General features: G+C 57.5%; 1 protein-coding gene across 1 annotated transcript; it reads left to right on the top strand.

The window, feature by feature from the left end:
* Positions 1-1,971: 1,971 nt before the first annotated feature.
* On the top strand, positions 1,972-12,316 carry HS3ST2 (heparan sulfate-glucosamine 3-sulfotransferase 2). Its single transcript, XM_015294504.4, has 2 exons — positions 1,972-2,744; positions 11,146-12,316. The coding sequence occupies exons 1-2, from the start codon at positions 2,272-2,274 to the stop codon at positions 11,762-11,764; spliced, it is 1,092 nt and encodes a 363-aa protein (XP_015149990.2). The 5' UTR covers positions 1,972-2,271; the 3' UTR covers positions 11,765-12,316.
* The last annotated feature ends 5,963 nt before the right edge of the window (positions 12,317-18,279 follow it).

Below are 18,279 nucleotides of genomic sequence, written 5' to 3'. Positions count from 1 at the left end.
AAAACATTCCTCCCTTGCAAGCAGAGAAACCTGGGGGTGTCTAAGCATCCACACCAGCTTTATTTATCCAGACACCTCTAATGTTCATGCCTAAGCAGTGTGTTTGCAGCCAGGGCTGGATCACCACGTGGAAGCAATAAAATGGCTAAAAATGGATAAAGCAACTTTCCCACAGATTTCCTTTGGCACTCTGTCATGCAGCAGAACCGAGTGATTGATGCTTTCTGGCCCTAGAAAGGGAACCTGCCGGTGCCCAGCCGCTCACTGCCCTGCTCCCACACTCCTGCTCCTATCTCTGCTCGGGCCAGGCAGCCCCTGCTGAGGGCTGCAGCCAGGGCTGGGCTCCGTCTGTCCTCCCTCCTTGCTGAGCACCGCACCAGCTTGAGGAGCTCAGGGAAGCATCAAGCATGGCTGAGTTTACACCATGAGCCTGTGGGCTCCTTTAGGCTGACATGGTGCTGTTTTTGACTGTGATCTGCACAGATGCACTGGCGTCAATCCTCTACTCTGAGGAAAACACGGTTACCAGTGCCCCAGGTGGGTCACTTCACCCACTACGGTGATGCCAGTCCCATGAGAGCTCAATCCCATCTTGGCACTCCAGAGCTCTCCTGAGCCATCAGCCTCTTTGTTGCTTAAATGACTATTTTTAAACTCCCAGCAAGGTCCAATTTCTCTGCTCCCACACAAGTGCAGGCAAAAGAAGCTGCAGAGAGCACTGCTTTTCAGCCATCTTTTCCATCTTTCTTTACATCTGCACCAAGTTCCCAGGTGTTGCACAAGAAGAAGTCTCCCCACCTTGCTGCCAGGGAGCCCGCAGCGTCACTGGTTGTGTTGGGCTGGCACCTTGCACCTGTCTCACTCTATCATCGTCCCTCTTCCCAACTAACGCGACAAGTAGTTTTCTGAAGCTGAACAAGCTTTCTATGCTGACAAGGCAGGGAGTGACTCCTAATGTTTAAGTGGTGCTGCACACAGTCCTTTGGCATGAGCAGCCAAGCAGAAGCCTGGGATGGAAGGGTGTGAGAGGGAAGGAAGCGTGACAAGTGGAGGGGACTGGAGGGCTGGGGATGAAGCAACAGTCCGTATCCATATCTTGCAAAATCCTTGTGGCTTTCCTGGGTCGACCTGCTTTTAGGGCATCACAAAGCAAATGGGCGAGGCCGAGCATTCCCAAACTGGCAATACCTGCATCTTCTTCAAGATTTTTCTTTTTACTGATGATACCACAGCAGCCGATGGCTGCTCCTTCTGCCCTTGCTGAGGACAGAAATCACTGCTGAATGCGGGGAGGCCCCTCCTCGCTCTGTCCCCTCCCTCAGTGCATGCCGCAGGGAAGGAGCTGCTCAGGCAGCCGGCGTGGAGGCAGCCCGGGAGCAGGACGGACCCCGTGCCGTGCTGCTTCGACCTCCGCAGCTTTGACTTCCCGACTCCCGAACCTTCTCACTCCAGGTCCACCACGACCCAGCGCCGTGTCGTGCTCCGGGTGCAGGGACTTGTGCGGGGCAAGAGGCACTCCGCCCCGTGCTGCACCTCTGGGTAGTTCAGGACTCAGGTTCAGAGAGATGTGCAGGGCCCGACGGGACAGCGGCTGCCTCCGTCCCTGCCCGGCTCTGACGGCAGAGCTATTGGAGCGGTGTCGGGCGTGGGGACAGGGCTATAGCTCCGGACACTTCGCACGGGGACGGGACCGCTCAGTGCCTCCCCGTCGGCGGGGCTCGCTAAGAGCTCGGGCAGCGCAGAGCCCGACGGGCGCGGCGAGCGGAGCGGGGCGGGCAGAGCACCCCTCCCGGGGCCCGGCGCAGCGGAGGAGCGAGGCCGGTCCCCGTCGCAGCCCCGTCCCCGTCCCGGGCGGGCGGGAGCCCCGCGGCGCTGCTCGGGGGAGGCTGCGGCCGCCGTGCGATCGCGGGGGCTCCAGGAGGAGCTGACGTCAGGCGGCCCCTTAAATAGCAGCGCAGCCGCCTCTGCCCCGGCACTTCCCGCGGAGCCGAGAGGCGCAGCCGCGCCCGCCGGGGATGGGAGCGGCGGCGCCGGGGCCGCGGGCGCGCGGGGGCCGGGGCGGAGGGCGCAGCCCCCCGGGGCGGCCCGGCCGAGCCGCCGCCTAGCCGCGAGCCATGCCAGTGCCCGTGCCCGAGCGGCCCCGCCGGGAGCGCGGCGCCGGCCCCGCCGCGGGGCCCCGGGGGCAGCGGCTCGCCCCGCCGCCGCGCTGAGCCGCGCCGAGCCGCGCCGCGCCGGGCCGCGCCATGCCCGCCGGCGTGGCCCCATGGAGCCATGGCGCATAGGGCGCCGAGCGGGCGGGCCGTGGCTCCATCCCGGCGGCTGGCGCGGAGGGTGCTCTTCCTCTTCACGCTGTCGCTGTCCTGCTCCTACCTCTGCTACAGCCTCCTCTGCTGCTGCGGCGGCCCCGCCGCGCCCCGCGCCCGCTGCGCGCCCGCCCGCAGCGCCGCCGCCGCCAAGAAACTTCTGCAGAAGTCGCGGGCGTGCGGGCGGCCTCCCGCAGAGCCTCCGGGCAGCGCCGCGCCCGCCCGCCGCCCTCGGGAGCCCCCCGCCCCGCCCGCCGGCAGCGCCCCGGGCCCGGCCCGTCCGGGCAGCAAGCGGCTGCCGCAGGCCATCGTGGTGGGCGTCAAGAAGGGCGGCACCCGCGCCGTGCTGGAGTTCATCCGCGTGCACCCCGACGTGCGCGCCCTGGGCACCGAGCCCCACTTCTTCGACCGCAACTACGACCGCGGGCTGGAGTGGTACAGGTGAGCGGTGCTGCGGGAACGGGAACGGCCCCGGAAGCGGCGTCGCTCCGCGCTGCCCCGCGCCTCTCTCGCCCCGCGCCGCCCGCCCGGCTCGGGCTCCCCGCACCTCTCTGGGCCGTGCCGGGGGTGCGGGCGGCGGGGAGTCGCGGCTCTGCGCGGAGCGGTTGCGGAGCCCTTCAGCTCCCGCGCATCCCCGTGGCGAGGCTGAGCGCAGGCGGCTGGGGAGGTCCCGGCGCGGCAGCCACAGCCCCTGCCCGGCGGGTCCCTCCGCTGCAGCCCGGGGGGTGCCACGTCTCCACCTCATCAGGGGATGCGCACACCGATGAGAAGCGGTCCCCGAACCACGACCGCCCCGGTACCGCTGCCCTGCGCAGCGTCCCTCGGAGCTCCTCTGCCGACGGCTTTTATCTCAGGGTCTGTGGAAGGGCAGAACGGCCTCCTGCACTCCGCGTACCTCGAGTCGGATAAGCGAGCGCGTGCCCGCGATCCCTCATAATTCGCAGAGAACAGCGAGTGCATCTCCAGGAGGAGATGGTGAGATTTTAACTTAAGTAAAGGCTTTTGTGGACCGTTTTGTGATGCTCAGCGAGGTGGAGGGAGCTCATCTGCACCCACAGGCCAGGCTGCATGCCGGCTGGTTCCTGCTCAGTGTGCTGCCCTGTGCTGCGGTGAGCGCTGTGGGAGCCCTGGGCAGCAATCAGGTAGGGCCGGGTGCTCGTGGGGCTTCGGCCTTGGGAGGCAGAGGAGGCTTGGTCAGACCCAGTGCCTGTGAGTATGCAACAGGGGAGGACGCCTGGCACAGGTGGGAGCGGAGCAATGTAGCTGGCTGTGGGGCTGTGCACCCAGCTCTGCTGTCTTCCCCTTTCCCTGAGCAGAGTGGTGCTCATCAGCTTCTGAAGAGGTTGGGAGGCAGTGCGATGCGATGCTCGCTCTTGGCCCTTCTGGGATCCCTGTGTTTGTCTGTGCAGACCAGACATGAGTCATGCCTGTGGCGTCAGGATGCTGCTTGCTGACTGCGAGTGGGTCAGAGCCTCTCTGTGCATTATTGGGGTGCTGGGCTACTCCTTCAGCATCCCTGCCCAGGGAGCCAGCTCCAACACTGCAGCAGGAGGGCTGTCAGGGGGTGCATGCAGCTGCTGTGCTGTGCTGTGCCAGGATCATGGAGAGCCGTGTAGCCAGAGGTGTGCTGCTCTGTGTGCAATGGTTCTGCTGGCAGGTGATTGGTGAGCTAGCATGGGTGCAAGGTGGAGAGCTCTGAAGCCTTTTTCCTGTCCTGAAGGAACTGCAGATTGCCTAAAAGCCATGAGGGGTGATTCTGTGGTACAGGCAGACAGTGACAGGAGATGCAGCAGTTTGGTCGAAGGGTCCTGGTGTAGCCCAGTGGGTGAGGAGCAGGGGGTCCTGCCGAGCCCCAAGCCCAGTGGGAGCTCTGTGTGCCTTGCATCTGGCTGGGAAATGGCACCGTCCTGGGCCTTTTAGGCCCCCTGGGTTACAATGGGGTGGGGGGAACTCAGGGCTGAGAGCCTCTCTGGCAGAGGGGGACCTAAACTCATGGTGGTGATGAGAGCATGGCTGGGTGCTGTGGAGCCTGGAGTTGTGTCTAGATCAATGGAGAGATCACATCAGGACAGCAGAGTCTCCAAATTACTTCAGATAAAACAATTAAATGACACTTCCCAGGTTTTATTACTTTTTTTTTTTCTAATCTCACAAATGTGCCAAAACTTAAGCGCAGTGGCTGCTAATGTACAAAGTGTGGAATTGATTTTACTCCTTGCAAGTGGAGCAATTAAATGTGGAGCAGGTCTAACGCTCAGCGCAGTGAGCTGCTGTTGCCCTGCCAGGAAAATGGGAAGCAGGGGAAGGGCAGCACTGGCACCCAGCGAGGGGCTGATGCCAGCACAGCCAGCAGTTGTAACCCACAGGAGAGAGGGGACACCCTGGGCCCACTGGGGACATGGGCTGTGTGGAAGGACAAATGCTGTCCTCGGTGGGCAGAACCAGTGCACAAGCCCTCTGCTCCCCAGGCAGCCCAGGCACTGCCTCCTTAGCGGCCAACCAAACCCACCCTTGCCGTTCCCAATACCCATCAGCCTTTCTCATCCTCCTCATTAGCAAGAGAAACACTACAGGAAAGGTATTTTTAGCAAGATCTGTTTTAAGACAACCGAAACCAACCTGCCAGCTACTGGGGAGGATCGATTCATCACCAATTCTGGGCTCAGTGCTCAATATGGAGCTTTTCCTGCTGCAGCAGTGTGCCAATAACCTTCAATATTTTCCAGAACGCAGAGAAAGCAGTGTCATTTAATTTGCAGTTAGCTTTGAACGGCAACTTGGGGTGCAGCTTTCCTCTCCAGGATTCCTGCGTGACCCCATGGGATGCTCCAGTGCTGCTCTTGTAGAGGTTTGTGGCAGCTGGGGCTCCAGGGCACTGCCCAGCTGTGGGCCCTGCACCTTCCCTGGGGGGAGCAGAACCTCAGGTGGGAGGGAAATGGTCACGTTCCCCCACGCCTGCAGGAGGGAGCTGCAAACCCTGGCTCCCACACTCCGCCTCGCTAATTGCTCTCTGCTAATGGCCACGTTGGCTCTCACACAAATGGGAGCCCATTAGGTTTCGTCCAACGACACGGACTGTTTTGTGGGCTTGACTGACAGTGCATTTTGCTAAAGTTAATTAGCACGAAGAGAGGAAGGCAGCAAGCTTCAAGGATGCTTTGAAGTTTCCTTGACTTCAGACAGGGCCCTGGCTCAGAGGGTGGGTGCACGGCCCTGCAGGGGCTGCAGTGCCCAAGAGCAGAGCATGGGGCTGCAGGCACAGCACCAAACCTGGTAGTGACCACAGTGCATGGGAACTTCCCCTCCAGGGTGCTGGGAGGGCACAGAGAGGTACCTCCTTGCAGAGCATTGGGCCTTCAGTGTTAATGATGCGTGTTCCCGTTCTGTCTTCCGTGACCTTGTTTGTAAGCCCTGCAATTTGTTCTGGCCTTCGCTTCGTGGCATGAGATCCTGCTCAGACCCCAGCATGGCTGTGGGCTCCAAACCTGAGAGGTGAAGGACGCTGCTGGCACCCATCAGGGTCTGCACGCAGCCTGCGGTGCCCATGGGAGCTGCTATGCTGCAGGGCTGAGCTGTGCCCCCGGCCCCCAGGGTGCTGTGTGTGGCTGCATGAGGGATCCCCGTGAGCTCCCCCAGCCCAGCAGCTCCCAGCTCTGGGATTTGGGGCAGGGATGTTCAGGGAGAGGGGAGCTGCACGGTGCCTGCGTGCGTGACGGTCAGCGGCGCTGTGCCTTTTGGAAAAGATTGTGTTGACTTAAAGGACACCGCAAATCTCTGGAGCGTTTGAATGATTAAAAATGAATCAGCAACAAAGTTAATTACTGTGTTCACACTGCTTTTATGCATTGAAATGTCCCTCATTATCTGTCTGTGAGCACTGGTGTAAGTTCTTTGAACATAAACATTTATTAAAGGGAGCTGCTCTGTCATTAAAACCCCGTGCTGCCTGGGGCTGGGCTGGGCTTTCTCTGGGTCCCTCTCAGCATAGCTCTTTCCCGGTGGAGACAGATCCCCTGAACCATACAGCTTTAGGGGATGGTGCTGAGCCCACCCCGCGGGGCTGAGCAGAGACAAAGCCCTGCTGCCAGGGATCCCACAGCGCTGCCATCCGCATCCCCCACTTGGGGCTGGGGCTGTGGCTGCTCCCAGCGCCATATCCCTGCATGAGCAGCAGCTGCTCGGGTGTCAGCTGCTGTAGTGCTGTGTCCTGAAAGTCTGCTGCAATGTCACTCTGCTGGTGAGAGCTTCTTTTATCTTCCTCACACCTCAGTTTCTCACATGCTTGACCCAGTTTTGCTAAAATCTTAGTGGAGCTGTGCTTGAGCTTTCATCTGCTGACACTGTTTGCAATCCTGCCACGCCTGGTATGGCACGGCATGAGGTGGCACAGCGCAGCGTGGCATGGCATGGCACGGCACTGCATTGCTTGGCACAGCACAGTATTGGGTGGCAGGGCACAGCACGGCACTTGCAGCCTCCCAGCCATGCTCACCTCGCTCTGTGTCCAAGTAGCGTGTCCCAGCCACAGGTGCAGAGCCTGCACGCAGGAGCACACTCAGCTCTCCCACCACAGCCAGCACGGGGGATTTTTTCTTGCCAAATTAAACAGTTTGGTTTCGTGCCGACGAGTGGCTGAAGTCCAGGATTGTACACACATCAGTCTGTGGCCTCCGAGGACAGCTCTGGCTGCACCGCCAAATCCTCTGCACACAGCGAGCGGCGGCAGCAAATATTTGCCCGGAGCTGGCAGTGCTTCATGCAGCACCATGAGGGCTGAAGGCAGAGCCGTAACGGGATTACCCCGCACACGCTCCCCCCGTGCACGTTGATCCGCAATATCTCAATCATCTGATGAATTTTTGTACAAATTTATCCCTGGGAGAGTGTTTCATGCGTGTTCGACATCAAAGCAACGTAGCCAGCAAGGGAGCGTATGTTTCTTTAATGTGGGAGTGTTGTAGGGACTGCAGGGTGCCCAAAGGCAGATTATGAGAGAATTAATAATTCAGGTCTGGGAAAGGTGCTGGAGAGAAGTTAACTCCTTCCGGGCAGGTGTTGATTCACAGGTTGGGAGAGAGCATTAATGCTCATCTACGATGTACTGAAGGGCTTTGAGAATTTAGTAACTACAATAAAAATAATCTCTAATTCAAGAGGAATTAATGCTGTATCTGCAGCCAGATTAGTGCAGTGAGCGGGGGATTTGCTGGGGCTGGGGATGCCCTGCAGGTTTGATGTACATCCCTGGGATGCACCCTGGGCAATCAGAGTGGCATTGGGGCACAGTGAGGCAGTGCAGCCCTGCACTGTGCTGGGGGGGCTCTGCCCTCCTCTCCACGCATCTGCAGCAGTGCAGGGCCCCGCTGTGTCCCAGGGAAGGGGCTGTCAGCTGTGCCACACTGTCAGCCATGCAGAACATGTGTGCAGGGAGCACTGTGCCAGGAAGGGCTGAGGAGTGCCAGGGTGACTGTAGGGCACTGGCAAGTGGACGTTGACATCCCACAACCAAGGGCATGGAGAGCTGCGACGCCCCTGGTAATGGGATACGCCTGGTGGTCACTCCCAGCCTTTCTGGCAAGCACAATTACAAGCAAATGAAAGGGAAAGCTGAAGCCTTGCACTGGGGTGGTGAGGGAGCTGCATCGCGGTGCTGTCACTAAACAGTGCCTCCTGGAAGGAGACCCCCCGACTGCTCCCACAGCCCCAGGATGTGTCCCTGCTCCCACAGCTGATCTCAGGGGCAGGTGAGGGTTGCTCTGCTGCCCATGCTGCTTCAGTGAGGCCAGGGTGAAGCTCTCCCTGCCACGTCCCCAGTCACGTCCATGCCCCTCTGCTCACTCAGCGTCAGCTTTAACCTCCTCCGTTTCTGCTGCGTCGCAGATTCCCTTCACCAGGACGCAGCACTCGTGCACACGCTGCCAGATGTGATTGCTGCAGCCCAGGGATGCTGCGAGCAATCCTGATGGTGGCATCACCCTGGTCCTCAAGTGGGACCATGCAGGTGACCCCCTGAGCACCCAGCAGCAGCCCCAGAGCCAGCAGCATTCTGACCTCTGCCCATCCCGCACCTGAGCGAGTGCTGCAGTGAGCCTGGCCCCTCCGTGTCACCGTGTCACTGCACTGGCACTGGCTCTGACATAGCACGTGGGTCCCGCACTGCAACCCGCTGCGTCTTCAGCTGAGGAGCACCCAGGAAGGAGCCCACTGCACCCACAGCGCCACGCAAGTGCTGAAAGCCTTCAAACCCAAACGCGCCAGCCCTGGGCTTAAAACTATGTGACATGCTATTTGTATGCAAATAACTTTCGGAATGCAAAAGTCCAAAAATATCATTTTAAAGTCAACTGTAATTAAGTTTGCAATGCATTTCCCAGCTCCTGCAGCTCTGGGGATCCCGCCGTTAACACAAAGATGAATGTGTGGATGACATTTCTCCCCCTCGCACAGTTTTGCTGGTGATTTATTTATCTATTCGGGCTGGGTTTTGTTGTCTCAGCAGTCTCTGTTGTTCAGGAGCAGCGAACGCTGGGAGTCCATTTAAAAAGAAAACAACTCCTGTCTCATTTCTGCCATTTATTATGCGGAGATTTTGTGTTTTTCATAATTGATTAGAACCTGTAATTTCATTTTTTAAATACGTGGACCTATTAGCTCACGTAATGAAAGTCTAACAAGCCTGAAGATGAGCCATTAATGAAACAGCAGTTTTATGATTCTCCAACAATATATTGTAACAGCAATTCGCTTATAAAGCTGTCCTGCGCTGATTTACACCGAAACTTGTTTGCGATATGGAGATAGCAGCAGTGGTGCCTGGCACTAAATTAGCACTTCCTGACAGTCATTAAACAATGGGAATCATCATCTGGATTTATGGGGTTTGGAGCGGAGCGGTGGGAAAGGCCAATTAAGCCACGGCTGTGCTCAGGTACCTATGTAAAACACCTCTATTAATTTATGCTAGCAAATTAGTTCTCTTGCAAACAAAAGAAGTGGTCAAGTGCAGGTGAGAGCTGCAGGGCCGGCAGCACCGTGCCCAGGTGGTGCCACCAATGAGTTCCCTCCGGGCTGGATCTGCCGTTGGGTTTCTGTCTGCAGCCCACACTCTGTGCAGGGGCCTGAGGACATTGCAATGGGGACCCTGCGGTGGGTGCTGGGCTGAAGGTTCCCCCCCAGAAGGTCTCTGCTTGCAGCCAGCAGGCGGGTGCATCTTTCCACACAGCCACGCTGCAGTGAGCCAGGAGGAGGCATGGCCATGCAGGGTTATCCCATGAATAAAGCAGTGCCTGTGCTCCCCAGTGGAACGGCTGCAGTCAGGGCTGCTGATGTTTGCTTTCTGTGACTGCTTCTGTCCTGAGGCTTTACTGGGCGAGCCCACACATCAATAGATCCAACTCTATTAAGATGACTGCTGCACCAGCTCCTCCTGCACCTCACTGCCCTGGTTCCCTCACACTCCCCTGCAGCTCCTTGGCTTTGCCTGTCCTATTGCAGGAGTCCTGGGGGCCACAACCCCCACAGCCAGCAGTTGCAGCAGGTCCCTGGCTGCAGCACGCAGGGTTTGTTGCCAGCAAAGCCTTCCTGGAGGCACGTCTCAGAGCTCACCGTAAAGCTCTCCCCAGGCAGCATCTGCTTGTGCCTTACAGCTCACAACTGAATTGTAATCAGCGAGCCACTAACTTCCACTGCAGAATGGAAGAAGTAACAGATGCTTTTGAGCAATAAACATAATTGAAACGTAAAGTGCCTGTGAACACAGGAGGCCCTTGGGGTGCACTCCCTGGTGCATGCCCAGAGTGCTGGGCAGTGCTGCAGCCATCTGTGTCCAGCACCATTCTATCCTTGTTCCTTCCAAAGCCCTGAAGGTGGAGGAGAGGCTATTCTGCTCACAGCCCAACCAAAAGGATGCCCTCAGTACAGGTGTTGTCCCAGACCCCTCAGTCAGATTTTGGGTCCCCCTCTCCTCTCTCCCTGGCAGTGCTGCTGATGGCAGTGCCCCCATATGCCCAGTGGTGTCACAGTGGCAGTGAGCCCCAGGGAACTGGTGCCAGCTCCTGGCACAGTGCAGGCACCCTGCCCTCCTGCCGCAGTGGATCTAATGGTTGACTCTGGTAGTACAAGGCCAATTTATAAATCTTTCCATCCCATTAGATTTTATTTGATTTGGATGTTCACGCGTCAAAGCAAATGATTTAATTAGCACTAAGCGGGGCTGCCTGTCCCAGCGCTCCCAGCCCTGCGGCTCTGCCTTCTCCCACTGATGGGCACCAGGGCTGCGTGGGGCTGCTGGGGGCCAGGCATAGGTGGAGGCAGCTGTGTCCCTGTGGAGTGGGGCTGCACTTGGGGCTGGCACTTGGCTCTCACTGGTGGTGCCCAGCAGTGCTGTAATGCAGTCATGGCAGGGGCAATTGCGACAGTTCCAGAAGGAACAGCTGTAATTTCTTTTGGAAATGGCAACCAGTGTAACAATTTGTGATGAATGGACTGGGGGCTCCACGGAGGTTTTCTCATGATTAATGCCACGGCAGCGATCGGGGCAGACGGCTGCAGGGTGAACCCACACACTGCCCTGAAGCTGGTGAATTCAGCACCGGTGGAGATGGAGCAGCCACAGCTGCTGCATGGCACCTCTCCAGGGCAGTGCCCTCCCCTCTGTCCTGCCTGGCTCTGGGCCCTTGGGGCTGAGCGTCCCAGGTAGGTGCAGCCCCACAGGAGCCGGGACAGGATGTGGCTGGGGCACGGCAGGAGGGAGCTGTGTCGTCCTGCCCTCCGGTCCTGCTGGGAAAGGACACCCTGCCAGCCTGGTTCTGCTCCTCCTCACCACCGCGTTCTCTGCTTGCAGGAGCCTGATGCCACGCACACTCGACAGCCAGATCACAGTGGAGAAGACCCCCAGCTACTTTGTCACCAAGGAGGCCCCACGGCGGATCTTCAACATGTCGCGGGACACCAAGCTGATCGTGGTGGTGCGCAACCCCGTCACCCGCGCCATCTCGGACTACACGCAGACGCTCTCCAAGAAGCCCGACATCCCCACCTTCGAGGGGCTGTCCTTCCGCAACCGCAGCCTGGGCCTGGTGGACACCTCCTGGAACGCCATCCGAATCGGGATGTATGCCGTGCACCTGCAGAGCTGGCTGCAGTACTTCCCCCTCTCTCAGATCCACTTTGTCAGCGGGGAGAAGCTGATCACCGACCCGGCTGGGGAGATGGGCAAAGTGCAGGACTTCCTGGGCATCCGGCGGGTCATCACCGACAAGCACTTCTACTTCAACAAGACAAAAGGCTTTCCTTGCCTGAAAAAAACAGAGAGCAACAGCTCACCGCGCTGCCTGGGCAAATCCAAGGGGAGGACTCACGTGCAGATAGACCCCGAGGTGATAGAGCAGCTTCGGGACTTTTACAGACCTTACAACATCAAGTTCTACGAAACGGTCGGGCAGGACTTCAGGTGGGAATGAGCAGCCGGGAGCGGAGCTGCGGTGACGTGAGCTGCAGTCTTCCACGGGGCAGTGGGGGGAGGCAGGGCCAGGACCTGCACCAACCCCATCCTTCCTGCAGCCACGGCACGGCAGGAGGGGGCCAGGCTGCTGCGGGGTGAGCGGGGCCGGGATCACAGTGTCCCGCTGCAGCTGCAGGGCAGGAGCCACAGGTGCTGCCATCCCAATGCACAGCTGTGGAGCCCCGTGTGGTGGTGCTGTGGTGACGGCCCCACTTCCAGGGTATGTCCCTCCTCAGCACCCCAGAGGGAACCGGGCAACCGGAACAGGGGATGTGCCCAGGACAGGCAGGGCTCTGCTACCCACTGCTTTCTGTCCCTGCAGAGCAGTGTGTCCGTCAGGAGGGTGAGATGTATCTGCTTGAAACAAAACGTCTTTGAAACATGTTGTACCAATATTTTGTCCTGTGAATAAAGCACAGAATCCTGCTGTTACGGGTACTTTAGTGGCACTAGCGTCCTTGTTCAGCATGTGATCCCTTGTGTAAATAAAAGCGGCTACCACCGGTCCTTATGCATGGGCTTTTCTTAGGGCAACCTCTTCTGTGTTTGGGGCAGCCCCATGGCATCCTGCTCCCAGCCGTGCTGCTGGGCTGCCGGTGCTGCAGGCGGAGACCAGGGACAGCATGAGAGGGAGGGAGGAGGCCCTGCAGGGAGTCCGGTCATGACACCAGGAGCGACATGGCCAGGCACAACGGGGCAGATCTGTGCTGTGGTTGTGCACTCATGGCCATGTCCCATCCTACAGCACTCCATCTCAGCAGGCTATTAGCAGTCACAGTAACAGACACCACCGGTCGTGCATATCAACAGCAGCTCGTGCTGGAGAGATGTTATCTGCCTTTCCGAGTGCTGGACTGTTTGAATCATCTATTGATTTTCACAGTAAATCTCAGGTGTTTCTGTCAAAGGTTGCAATTTACCACTAGCATCTAAATCCCAGCGAGAGCCCAAGCTGCAGCCTGCCCTGCCTGAAGGCAGCCCCATGCCCATAGAACCATAGAGAGCATCATGGAAACATTAAGGTTGGAAAAGGCCTCTGGGATCACCAAGCCCAGCCCCAGCCCACCCCACCGTGCCCACCAGCTGTGTACCTCCGTGCGCATCTCCACGATTCTTGAACACCTCCAGAGATGGTGACTCCACCACCTCCCTGGGCAGTCAGTGCCAGTGCCGGACTGCTCTTCCTGAGCCTTCCTGGGACTGATTCCTGTGCAAAGAACGCTGATGAGGACAGCTCAGAGGTAATTCGTGGCCATCTGACAGCACCCTCCCTGCATCCCTCCCACCATTGTCCAGCAGCAGATGCAGGAGCCGGGGAGCACCCAGCGGTGTGGCCCAGGGACAGCTGTGGGCAGGCGGTGGCCAAGGGGGGATTATCAGGAAGATGGGATATCTTCTCATATGATTTTTTCCTTTAAAGGAAAAAAAAAACATTCACAGCAAGACTCACAAATCCCAGGCTTGCAGTGAAAAAGCCATTTCCAATCCACTCCAAGGAAGCAGAAGGTACTGGGCTAGATTGATTCCCCCAACAATGCCGTATTAGTGAGAAACTAGAGCTGGAGGATGGGGAAACCATTGCAATATCAAACAATTACTCTACATTTGTCCTTACAAATGTAGGGAGCAGAAATGGGCTTGCATCAGGTATTAAATTTCCAAGAGGTAGGCAAATGAGGGCTCAGGAAAGGCTGTGCTGACGATGCCGATCACGTTGGAAGCTCCTAAAACATGGCTTAAAAAGCATTCAAGCAGGCGACCTGCACACGGCAATGCCAGTGCTGTGCAGAGGGGCTGCAGGAGGGACCTGGGTGCCACATCAGGTGCCAGCACAGAGCTGTGTCCCCCCAGGCTCCCAAATGCCATTGGGTCCTGAGCACACAGTACAGAGCCCTCTGGTGCACGGCGCGATTTCAAGCAGCCCGGATTAGAGGGACTAATCCCCTCCCAGTGGCTAAATCAGCCCAAAGCCCTGGCTTAGTGAGTGCTGCGAGCACCCATAAGCACGTGCAGAGTCAGGGAGGAGGAGATGCATGGGGGTCAGGGCTGGCATGGGCTCCCATCCGTCCTGTGCAGCAGCAGGCAGCAGGGCTGGAGCCGGGCAGGGGCTGATCACGGTGTGGGGCAGTGCTGTGGCCACATCCATACAGGAGGGGCAGCCAGTGCCAATGGCAGCCACACAGAGCCCCGTGAGATGGGGATGTACAGGGCAGCCCAAGATAATTGGCTTTTCAGATGCATTTCCTGTGCTGTACAGCCGCGGTCCTGAGCAGAATCCATGTGATTAAACGGTCATAATGGGTGGTAGGAAAATGCTTTAGGGGTGAACTTTATAAGCCAGCACGTAAATCGTAACAGCTGCTGTACGATTTTTATGGGTATGCTGTTCCTGTCCCCTATGTTTTGGTTAAGGGCAGCAGAGTGCTGTGCTGCAGAGTGCATCGTGGCTTGATGGAAACGTCTGTGGACAGAATGGCACGGCAACCTTTGGATGACTCGGTTGACATGCGTGCCAAGTTCAGAGCACTGCATCCAGCTGCACGCGAGGGTGGTTCAGGATGCAGCCATAGATGTCAGCACTCACGTTCAGTGCACAGTGACACAGCGCTGCCCCTGCAGCACAGCTCAGGACGGGTTCTCCCGGGGCAGGAGGGTGCCTGCTCCCTCCGTGCTGCTGCGGGACCAGGGCCGTGTACCCCTGTGGGGCTGCAGGGCTCAGAGCACTGCCACAGCCCCCCTGTGCTGCAGCCCTGCAACCATCGCGTGCTCTGTGTTGTGATTGGATCACTCAGGCTTGAAGCCCCATGAGTGGCTGTTTAATATTTATCAGCTCATAAATACTTAAACGTAACGAATGCGACTTAAGTGGTCCCCGGTCCTGTTTATGCTGAAGAGCTCTTGAGCCATGCTGGGTCGGAGGAAACCTGTCCTTTCATGTGAAGACCCCAGCAAAGGCTGGAGGTGGCTGTGAGCACGCAGCTGCAGGCACAGAGCTGCAGGCATTCAGCTGCTCTCCCCTCCTGGTGTGGTGCTGCTCGGTGGCACCAGGGGCTGAGGTGTCCCAGCCATGAGCACCACACTGCAGCACGCAGCTCTGGGCTGCATGTTGGATGGTGCCGCAGTATTTTCAGTCGCTCGAGAAGCATCGTTCATCTCTCAGACTGAAGTGGGATCACGTATCCGTAAGCGGTGAGAAAATTTCATTAACTTCTTCTTAATTAATATAATTCACCTTCACTGCTGGCTCCATGTTTATTGGCTGCAGCAGGGAGCAGGAGCCAAGTGAGACCCTTAGAGCCGGGGGGAACCTCAGCCTCATCCTTCTCCCTTTGAGAGCTCTGTGGCTACGGGTTGCTGCTGGGCCAGGCAGATGGACCCAATGGTGGACAGAGCCACAGTCAGAACCACAGACAGACCCACAGATGGACCCGCTGCTCCCTTCCTATTGCAGAAGTCAATCTGATTTCTCTTTTATGTGAGCCAGTGAGGTACAGCGTATAAATTGATCGTGCTCCTCTGAAGCTCAGGCCTTCTGTGGGGTTCCATTCGCTTAGGAACCACATCCACCCCATCCCCGGGTCACTCCACAGCCCCACAGGAGTGATGCTCTCAGGAATTACCTTGCGGGACGTCAGCTCCAGGTCCCATCCTGCTTCCCAGTCCCTCTGTGCTCAGTTCTCAGCACGCAGTGCTTGCCCAGCGCCCAGCGCTGACTGCTTCCACTCCCACCCACCTGTGCCTCTGCACTGAGTTACACAGAGTTCTAACAACCTTTCTCTCCACCCAAGAGGAGCCGGGCAACAAATAAATGCGCTCATTAACAGGAACCTCTAACCCCTTGGAAATGATTAATGCTCAGGCAAGAGCTGGCATGGCAGTGCATTCAAGTAGGTCAGGCTCCTTCCTTGTATTTTACCAGGCTGCAGCAGCCAACAGCAGTGTGCTGTCAAAGCAGCCCTACACGGTGCCACCATTCCCAGTGGTACCACTGTCCCCAGCAGTGCCAGTGCTGGTGCCCAGCTGTGCAGAGCCAGGTGAGCCCCCAGAGGCACAGGCACAGCCACAATGACATAAGCACCTCCTGCCACCCCACACACCGATGGGCACTGTTAATTCACCGTGACGGTTTTCCAAGTTCTCCCATGAGCTCTGTTCAGTGCTCCAGCAAACAAGAGCATGTGAAAATGAGAGGATGTGATGGTATCAATACAGCACTGAATTCTGGGCATCGCTGCATTATTCATCATCTGACGGCTAATTAGCCAGATGCCCAATTAGGATGGCTCCCTGCGGCCAGGGCACTGCCATGCTGAGTCAGTGGTGGGCACTGAGCGCAGGGACAGCTGTGAATGCTCCCAACAAAAGCATTTCAGCACTGACCAGGAAATGCTGCCCCTCATTCCCTGCAAGGAAACCAAAGGCACAGGTCTCCAAAGGCACAGGTGACAGTGCATGGCCACGGGGCTGGTCCCAGCCTACCAACAGCAGCTGCACAGCGCCAGGGGCGCAGGGACGGAGGTGATGGCGGTGCTGCTCTCTGCAGCCCGTGTGTGCAGCAGTGATGGCAGCAATGCCCGCATGCTGCGGGGCTGGCAATAAGGATGGCTCAGGTATAAATATTTACCCAGAGATTGAATGGATTCAGCTGAGTTCATTCCTATTAGAGGGTCTGTTAGTAATTATCCGAATATGCGTGATTACCTGGGGACCTATAATCTGCCACAGTAATGAGTTCAGTGGCTGATGTGGCATAACAAACAGGAGGGGGAGGGGGCAGGCATTGCGGCAGGGGCACGGCAGGGCCCAAGGACAGCGGGGGCATGGAGCTGGGAGGCACAGGGGCTCCCAGCAGCAGAGAAGGACGAGCCTCGCTCCGTCCCTCGGTAATCACACAGCATCTCCCCTTGCTGCTCCTGGGATGGGGCCACAGCACCTCCCCTCCTCCTCCAGCAGCCCTCAGCCTCCCTGGCTCCCCCAGCACTGCCAGCTTCTTGTGGATCCAAACACTTTATTTAAGAAATAATGATCTGAGAGCACAGATAATCTCCGTCCCATCTCTGCCCGCTGCAGTGCTGCCATGTGCTATCACCATGTTTAGTTACGGCACTGTTGTGAGAGCAATGCAGTCATTAAGCTCTAATTTCTAAAACAAAGATAAAATTACGTGATTAAGATCTAATTAAACCCTAACTACCAGCACCATGAATCACTCCAGCACACGGTTTAATGGATGTCTTTTGAAGCCATCGTGCATTTTGTTTCCTTCTGCGGCTGATGATTTCCCTGAAGGGATTGGGTCTGCTCGCTCTGATGTTTGCTTTGCTGCTCTGCTTTGGCTTGGGACCACTAAAAATGTTTACATGTGAGCAAGAAGCTCGAAAATCCATTTCTAACCAGACAGAAAATTTCACTTGACAAGCTCGTTCAGACGTGTATCTCAGTAGAAATAATCAGAGCACGGAGGGTTCTTAATGCCAGCGCCGTCCCCCAGCCCCCAACCTGCTAACGCAATTTCAGCCCTGACATGAGCTGTGCTGCAATTAGCGCGGGCTGCCTGCGTGCTGGAGAGCCGTGCCCGGGTGCCTGGTGGCCAGAGCTGTGCTGCGTGGCAGACTCCTTGTTAGAGGGGAAAAACAAGGCAGAAAACTACTGCACAGCTCTGGACCGCTGGCGCTGAGTGACAGTGCCGTAATAATTTTGATGGAGGGTATTGTCATTTCTCTTTTCACCTGCAAAGCATCAGGCCCTTCTGCCCAAGCAAGGATGCTCAATGCAGCCATGCACATCCGTGTGGCTGATGGTGCCCTGCATCCCCCCAGCCCGTGGCATCCCTCCTTGGCAGCCAAGCACTGCAAAACTCAGGACTGGGAGCTCCCACGATGCTTACCACGGGGCAAAGAGCTGAGACTCACCTCGCACAGAGCATGCTCTTCCTTGGTGGGGCGACTGCCAACCCATTGCTCACATGTTGGAAGGGATGGAGAAGGGCACTGCAGAGAAACAATGCAAAGAGAAGTTATGGCCCCATTTAGGTTTGCTTTATTGCCTCTTTTTGGCAGAAGAACACCTGTTTGTCCCTGAGATGTCACATTAAATGAACACATCCTCCTGAGGGCAGCTGCAGTGCAACAGGTGCCCAATGAGCTGCTGATGGGAAGGGGAATTCCATCATTAATCGCATGCCAGGAGACAAAGCGGTGCTCAGATCTTTCCCCCCATGTAACTGCTAGTGGATCCTAATAACAGCAGTAAGTCAGGGGAATGTTCCCCAGGTGACTCAAACAGCCAGGAGAGAGAGAGGGACTGGAGAGGAAATAGAGGAATTGAGCACTGTCAGTGCTTCTGCTGTACGCTGTTGGAGGGGCTCATTTCCTTAAGTTGCTCCTGGCGATGTGACAGCTCACACATGTCACCAGCGGGCACTGGGCAGGGTGACACAGGGCTGCAGGACAGCGTGTGAGCACTCTGTGTTCA

Source organism: Gallus gallus, chromosome 14 (assembly GCF_016699485.2).
Source record: "Gallus gallus isolate bGalGal1 chromosome 14, bGalGal1.mat.broiler.GRCg7b, whole genome shotgun sequence".
Lineage (NCBI taxonomy): Eukaryota > Metazoa > Chordata > Aves > Galliformes > Phasianidae > Gallus > Gallus gallus.
This window is presented reverse-complemented; position numbering and strand designations above follow the sequence as displayed.

Coding starts and splice junctions, on each gene's coding strand:
- HS3ST2 (XM_015294504.4), top strand. CDS start 2,272: ATGGCGCATAGGGCGCCGAGCGGGCGGGCCGTGGCTCCATCCCGGCGG. Junction 2,745..11,145: donor CGCGGGCTGGAGTGGTACAG/GTGAGCGGTGCT, acceptor CTCTGCTTGCAG/GAGCCTGATGCCACGCACAC.